At 47.8% G+C, this 8,194-nt stretch overlaps 1 protein-coding gene and 1 pseudogene across 1 annotated transcript; both read left to right on the top strand.

Annotated features, from left to right (window-relative positions):
• Positions 1-227: 227 nt before the first annotated feature.
• Positions 228-1,626, top strand: LOC123405701 (receptor-like protein kinase ANXUR2). The gene has a single exon (XM_045099292.1). It carries the CDS (start codon positions 435-437, stop codon positions 1,413-1,415), a length of 981 nt encoding a protein of 326 aa, XP_044955227.1. The 5' UTR covers positions 228-434; the 3' UTR covers positions 1,416-1,626.
• Positions 1,627-2,092: 466 nt separating this feature from the next.
• Positions 2,093-3,185, top strand: LOC123403250 (annotated as a pseudogene).
• The last annotated feature ends 5,009 nt before the right edge of the window (positions 3,186-8,194 follow it).

The raw sequence follows: 8,194 nt of genomic DNA, 5'->3' as shown, positions 1-8,194 counted from the left end.
ACTGGACGTGACTAGATTTTTTCCCGCGCGCAGCGCAACCAACACGGTCCGCTGTGTGGAAAAAACAATCCCGACCATCATTTACAATCCCGATTTGTCAAACAATCTCACGGTTTGATTTTGACCGAAATTACATAGTTCAGAGTATAATAAAATGGATTTTGATTTTAAGGATTTAAAAGGAACCTTTTTCCGGAAATTTTCGCGACGGCACGACCGGTCTCGCCTCGTGCAGCACGCATGGCGCGCCTGCACGCACGGCTGCACCCCGTCCCCGTGTCAATGGCAGACTGATTCGCCCATGCAGATGCACAGGACTTGGTACCCGCCAAACGCTCCCCAACACCGGCGCTCGTCTCTTCAACTCGATCGCTCCTCTCTGCCTAAGACCACAGATCTCCCTCTGCACTGCTGCACCGACGTACGTACATCCGATGCACGTGCTGGCGGCGGTCATGGGCGGCGCCGCCGCGGCCATCTGTTGCGTGGCGATGGCAGCATGCCTGTACGTCCACAAGAGGAAAAAGAAGACGAGGAACGGGGAGCTCAGCAACGTCGAGCGGCTGCTGGAGTACCGCTCTCCCGCCACCGGCGGCGGCGGTGGCAGGTCGTTCTCGTTGGCCGAGATCAAGGCGGCGACCGAGAACTTCAGGGAGGCACTGGTGGTCGGAGTGGGCCGGCAGGGGAAGGTGTTCCGCGGCGTCGTGGACGGCGGCACCGCGGTGGCCATCAAGCTGGCCAACCCGTCGCCGGGCCGGAGCGCGCGCGAGTTCCGGGCGGAGATCGAGACGCTGTCCAACCTGCGGCACCGGCACCTCGTCCCGCTCCTAGGCTTCTGCTCGGACAGGGAGGAAACGATCCTCGTGTACCGGCACATGCCGCGCGGCACGCTACGGGAGCACCTGCACGGCAAGAGCGGCAAGCCGGCGATGCCGTGGTGGCGTCGCCTCGACGCGTGCATGGGCGCCGCGCGGGGCCTGCACTGCCTCCACGCCGGCGGCGTCGTCCACGGCGACGTCAGGACCACCACCATCCTCGTCGACGAGAACTGGGTCGCCAAGCTCTCGGACTTCGGCCTCTCCAACTCCAAGCACGCCACGATGGAGTCCGACGTCTATTCCTTCGGCGTCGTCCTCTTCGAGGCGCTCATGGCGTGGCGACCGGCGCTGCTGCCAGGGGACCAGGCCGTCGGCCTCGCCGGGCACGCGCTGGCATGCCACCGGAACGGCACCCTGCCGGACGCCGTCGACGCGGCGATCAAGGGCCAGGTCGCGCCCGAGTGCCTCGAGAAGTTCGCTGGGATGGCCGCGGAGTGCCTCGCGCACCAAGGCACGGAGCGGCCAGCCATGGGTGACGTTCTATGGAACCTAGAATTGTCGATGCAGCTGCAGCTGATTAATCCCAAGAGGACGTAATAACGAGTCATATTGGTGTACAGCAAAATCAAATGTTCGTCGTGTTGTGTGGTTTTGGTGCTAAATTATTTTCCCACTAGCAGGTAGCAGCACAGCCAGGTGCGCCCACCGTAGTTCATGGCCTAGAAGAGCTCTCAGATGAAAATTGTAAATCATTGCAGTGCGATTGTTCAGGTTTTTGAGTTAAAGATGACGGATACTACCTTCGTCCCTAAATAGATGGCATATAAATTCAGTCAAAAAGTCAAGGATTTCTAGGTTTGATCAACTATATGTACAAAAAAATGAAGATAAAGAACATCAAATCTTTACCTAATACTAAGATCATCTCCAACAGCAGCACAAAAATATCGCGTTCAATAATTTTTTTAGCGCGTCAATGTAGCACTTATAAAGCGTGGGGAACGGAGTATCTCCAAGAGACGCGCGCTAGTGGGGCGTCCAATCTAGCCCAATCCAGCGACCCCACCGGCAGCAGCACAGAGTTTGCTGCGCGCGCCGGCGCATCAAATATGCTGCGCGCGATAGTGCTTTTGAGCGCGCGCCCAAAAGTTTTTAGCGCACGCACTGTTTTGTAGCGTCTGTTGGAGCTGTGCGGCGTCAAAAAAAAAATCGTTTAACGCGCGAAGCAGTTTTTGGACGCCTGTTGGACATGCTCTAAACTGCGCTTCTGCCCGAAAACCTGTCGTGGCCATTTTGCAGAAAAGCCCTGACGTTTTGACTATTCAACCCGCACTTCAGATGTAAGTTATTCTTACAGTAATAAAAAAATTGAATCGCTCCTTCACTGGAGCCGGACGGACGCAACGCCCCCGTAGCCACCAACCCACCGCCTGATAGAAAACAGAGGTAGTGATCTCCGCTGGCCGACGTCCAGATCCCCGGCGACTGCGAGGTGGTCGACGCGCGCCCACTCCCGGTGGCCCTCCTCTTCACTATTGCCCGCGCCTCCCCCGCCCAGGACCTACTCCGCCTCTTTGCCGCCGCGCCCGTGAAGCTGATCTAGGCCAAGTCCTGAACCGCTGGATGCAGAGGCTCCTGTTCGAGGAGAAGAGGCACGAGCTGCTCTCTGGTGCCGATGGAGGAGGGAACGAGGAGCCAGCAACGACACCATCAGGTGTTGATATTCTATGGTGCTAATGAAGGGGGCATCAACATCAGCAGGTGGTATTCAAGAGGTAGATGAAGGGGGGCATGCATGGCGCAGTTGGTCGCGGCTGAACGAGTCGCTGGCCTCCTCGTGGTCAACGCGAGGCACGAGCAGGGGAAGCAGTCAGGATGAGAGGCACAGGATCGGTCAGACCTGGTGGGGGCACCATGACACGCAGGTGGTGGAGGTTGTGGCCTGTGGGCGTCTGAATCGGGACGAAGGCGAGGCAACTGACGGTTGGAGGCGAAGTTGCTGGCCTGATCCAGAGCACTCGACGGGCGGCCGGCCAGATCACACGATGACAGATGAGCTCCAAGGCACCATCCATGTTGTTCTCAGTTCATCACCGATAGGGGAGGGGCGAGGTTGCTGTCTGGCTCTGGCCAGCCACCACGACCGCACATTCTTGGGCACTCTCGATAGAGAAGGGGCAACAACGCGTCGGGTAGAATGGAAAAGAGGTCGAGGAATGTGATGTGTGTGTTGCTGGATGTTGTGTGGATAAGGGACACGTGGTGGGTAGTGAGTGTTCTGCTAGATGTTGTGCTGGACCGATCAGAAGTTGTTGAATCATGCATCGATTATAAAAAAAATCGGGATGAACACCTACTTGCTGTTGATTGTTTGTTAGTTTAATACATATTCATGCCTATCATATCTTACTCGCTCCGTTGCTAAATATATCGTTTAAGATTCTAATATGTACTAGATACGAAATAAAATGAATAAATCTACATTCTAAAATACATTTACATTCATCTGTACGTTGTCCATATTCAAATCTTAAAAAACACTTACATTTAGAAACAGAGTGAGTAATAATTAAAAGTGAGTAAAATATTAAGAAGAAATTATTAAGGAGAAGATATTTTCTAAACATCATGATATTCCTTAACTTTGCACGTCATCGACGTCTTGATGAGATTGTGAGGAGAGAGGGAGGGATGAAGAGTAGAGAGAGTGCGATCGTTGTACCATCTATCCCACGGCTCTGTGTACCCTAATCCTGATCACCATCCGTTGATAATGTCCAGTGAAGTGATCATATTGGCATGAAGGAGTGACTCAACTCTGTGTAAAGTTGAGTCACTTTTAAGTCATTTATCTTGGGACGAAGGAGTGACTCAACTTTGCACTAACTTTAGTGCAAAGTCGAGTCATTTTTGAGTCATTTATTTTGGAACGAAGGTAGTATTATTTAAGTAAACACCACGCGAATTCTCAGATTCATTTTATACCCGTCGCAACGCACGGGCATTTTTTCTAGTCAATACCAATATATTACCATTAGATGTATAATTATTTATTTTATATTGCAATTATTGATATTTGTTTCTATATATTTGGTCAAACATAGAAACAGTTGACTTTTTTCATTGAATTTATACGCCGTCTATTTGAGGAAAGGGACTATGGAAGAAAGAAAAAAAGATGTAGCAGCACAACACATGAGCTTATTTGAGCAATACCATCAAGTTTGTCACCTCTAATTTTATCATACAACAATATATCCGGTGCAATACCATCCGGACAACGGTTACAAGCTCTTGGTACCATATGCATATCTACATTGGTAACCCTGGTAGCTTTCTGGAGATTATCTCCGCAAGAACTCTCAACACATGATGCAGATCAAAGTGAGCCCGAAGATATAAATCATATGCACATCCGTTTACCTTGCCATGAGTATGGGATTCGTGTGGGTCTTTGGATAGTTTCTGCACCATGTCAATAAAGAGAACCTGGAGGGCTGCCTTCTTTCAATTTATTGATTGATATACACCATTGTTTATGTGCAGATGGTTTCAAGGTGGGCTCACATGCTGGAGAAAACTCAAGTGGGTGCAGTGTACAAGAGTGTCCCTCGAGTCCTCCTATATGCAATGAGTTGTGGTATGGCATGTGTAGATACTAGTCCACCCGAGTTAATTGCAGAAAACCACCACATTAAAGTGAAGGATTACAAAAAACCACTCTTTTACACATTTGTTGCAGAAAACACATCAAAGTTACCTAATTTTTTGCAAAAAACATTGATCCGTTTGTTGGAGCGTTTTAAGCACGATTATGACATGTGGGGCCCATTTTCGGTGACATGGCGTTATAGACCCGTCACTAACGCCGTCGAACATTTCCTCTAGCTTCGTCGAACGTTGCCTCTAGCTCCATCGACGCGCTGGCTCGGTCAAAACCGATTTTGTAGGATCGAAAATATGTCTAGAGGGGGGTGATTATACTACTTGACAAGATAAAACTTAGCCTTTTCCAATTTTTAGTGTTGGGCAGTTTTAGCAATTATGACTAGTCAAGTACACCCTACACATGCACATCTAAGAGTATATACCATCAGAGAGTAAAACATGCAAGTGTAAAGTAAGAAAGGGTAGGGAGATCAAACACATGAGGTTGACACGACGATTTTTGACATGGTTCCGATAGGTGGCACTAGCGTACGTTCATGTTAGTGGAGACTTCAACCCACGGAGGGTAACGACTCGGAGAGTCCATGGAGGGCTCCAACCACAAGGGGTCCACGAAGAAGCGGCCTTGTCTATTCCACCACGGCCTCCGTCCACACAGGACTAGCCTCACTCACAATAGATCTTCACGAAATAGGCGATCTCCTTGCCCTTACAAACATCTTGGTTCAACTCCATGGTACGTCTCCGTCGTATGTACTTTTCCAAACTCTTTTGCCCTTGTTTTGGACTCTAATTTGCATGATTTCAGTGGAACTAACCCGGAGTAACGCTGTTTTTAGCAGAATTGTCATGGTGTTATTTTTGCGCAGAAATAAAAGTTCTCGGAATGACCTGAAAATTTACGGAGAATTTGTGTGGAATATATCAAAAATACTAGCGCAAGAATCAACGGAGGAAGTGGAGCGGGGAGCCCACAAGCCCACCAGGCGCCCCCCTGGCCGCCCCTGGCAGGCTTGTGGGGCCCACAAAGTGTAAGTGCATCTAGTGCCCCTTAGTGATTTTGGTGGTTTGAAGACTTATAGGTTAAGTATCTAATGTGTTCATGAGTGTACACAGGATCTATAAGTCGCCGAGGAGTTTAAAATATTCGATGAATATCGACCCCTAAAAATGTATATCTTCGGTTGAAGAAATTGGTCTGAAGCTGAAGATTTGAATCGCGAAGAACTTGCGATGAAATTGATATTCCTCATGAAGATATTGAAATTGAGGAATTCGGTGTGTCCTGAAGAAAATCATTCTGAAGACTTTGAAGCATGAAGATTTACTCTTTCTGTTTTGTTTTCTTCACACTTGAGTAATAGGAACACCGTACTGTTAAAGGGGGTCGAGGTAACACATTGGAATGAATTTTCTCATGATGCTCAACCCAAGCCTAATCCTACCAAAAGCCTCAAGTGAGGAATATGAGTGACACGAGGACTCTCACAGTTCAGGGTCCCGACCGTTTCGATAGCCACGCCACATCGTTGTGGTCTTATCCACACCAACGGTCATATTAGTTAAGGGCATTAATGTCAAATCATGTCGGGATGCTCCCAGGCTATAAATAGCCGCCCCCACAACCATTAGCTGGTTGGCTGCTCCGTTAGAAACTGACACTTGTCATAAGAGCAACCCAAATTCCTCAGAGTCTTCGAGAGTAATTCATTAGTGAGGAAATACCCCAAACACCAAACCACAAATCGAAAACCAAGTGATTGAGCATCATTGAAGAAGTTGTTCCTGTGTGGGACTGAAGCCTTTTACCTTTGAGGACTGTGCATCCTCCAGACGGTTAGGCGTCATGGTCTAGAGCAATCCAGCAGTCAATTGTGGATCGCCGGGTGACCAAGTTTGTGAGGGTTTGGAAGTCTGCCCTGAAGACTTACCATGAGTGTTGGGCGAGGACTGTGTGTTCTTAGCCCAAGGAGAATACGGTAGGGACTGAGTGTCCCGGGACTGTGTGTCTTTTGGTTTCAATACCAAGCCGCTCCAAACCAGATGTACAACTGTCACAACAGTTGGAACTGGGTCATCAACTACTGTCTTCGCTGTGAAACGGGTTCTAATTCCTCAACTCTTTATATTCCTCAGATTATGTGTTGATGATTTTCACTGTCACTGTTTGAAGAATTTGCTGAAGACTTTCTCTGAAATTCCTCAACCCCAAATTCTTCACGCAAGTTAATCCTCATCTGTTTTCTGCATGCCTGCTTACTGTGCAATCTGTTTTCACATTCCTCATACTGAAAAACTGCTGTAGTGAAACTTTGCACTCCTGATCCTTTACTGTTTCCGCTGTAAGTTAGTCATTAGTGAGGAATTTCCTCAAATGGAATTTCCTCAGTGATGAAATTCTAAAAATCTCCTATTCACCCCCCTCTAGTCGATATAACGCACTTTCAATTGGTATCAGAGCAACGTACTCCCTTGTTCTGTGTGATTTTGGTTTAACCACCTGGAGTTTTAGTTATGTCGACTGCAGGCATGATTAAGGTTACTGCAGCATGTCCTACTTTCGAAGGAAAGAACTTTCCCTTCTGGAAGCCCAAGATGCACATGCATCTACAAGATATTGACAATGATCTCTGGTATATTGTGGAACATGGTGTCCCCATCATCTCTGCTAGTATCTCTGCTGCTGATGTGAAGAAATTTAAGCAACTTGATTCTCAAGCGAAGAATATCATCTGTGGCCATCTGAGCCCAGGCCAGTTTGGAAGAGTGAGTGCTTTGGGCTTAGCGACACTTATCTCGGAGAGACTGTGCAAAGTAAATGAAGGAGTATCAACCCATCGTGATTCTCGTGTTGATGTTCTTCGCAATCTCTTCAATCACTTCAAGAGGCTTGACAATGAAAGCTGCCAAGATACTTTTGATCGCCTCACTGACATATCAAATGAACTGCAAGCACTGGGAGCTCGAGACATTACCGATCACGAAGTTGTGAAGAAACTGCTAAGATCTTTGGATTTTTCATTTGATACTTTAGTTCTGATGATTCAAGAAAGACCAGACTACAAGATGCTTGATCCAGCTGATATACTCGAAAGACTCAATACTCATGAATTCCAGCAAGAAGAAAAGAAAGATCTATATGGACCAAGCTATTCTAGACCACGTGCACTGAAGGCTAGAGCAATTTCCTCATCTGATGAAGAAGACTCGGATGATAGCATTGGTGACCCTGAAGAATTTGGACAGGAGCTTGCAATGCTCGTGAGGAAATTCCAGAGGTTTACACGACGTGGCCAGTTCGGTAAATCTTCAAGAAGAGATATGAGGAAATCAGAATCTTGATCTGAGGACTACAAGAAAAGAACCTGCCACAAATGCAAGAAATTGGATCACTACATTGCTGATTGTCCCCGTTGGGGAAAGGAATCAAAGAAGAAGAAATATACGGATGACAGTTCTGATGACTCGAAGAAGAAGAAGAAATCTTCAAAATCCTCATCGCACAAGAAGACTAGTTTTAGAAAAGCTCGGGCACTTATCAGCAAGGAAATGGATTACAAGGCAGAATCAGAGGAATGTGATGAAGAGGAGGGTTCTGATGAAGACTCAAAATCCGGACAGGCTAGTCTTGCACTAGCAACCACTTTCGTCACCAAGTCAATCTTCAACCTTGAAGAAGATGATAACACCATCCACACTGATGACTA

This window comes from Hordeum vulgare, chromosome 6H, assembly GCF_904849725.1.
Source record: "Hordeum vulgare subsp. vulgare chromosome 6H, MorexV3_pseudomolecules_assembly, whole genome shotgun sequence".
Lineage (NCBI taxonomy): Eukaryota > Viridiplantae > Streptophyta > Magnoliopsida > Poales > Poaceae > Hordeum > Hordeum vulgare.
Note: the sequence above shows the minus strand (reverse complement) of the source record. Positions and strands in the feature narration are given on the sequence as shown.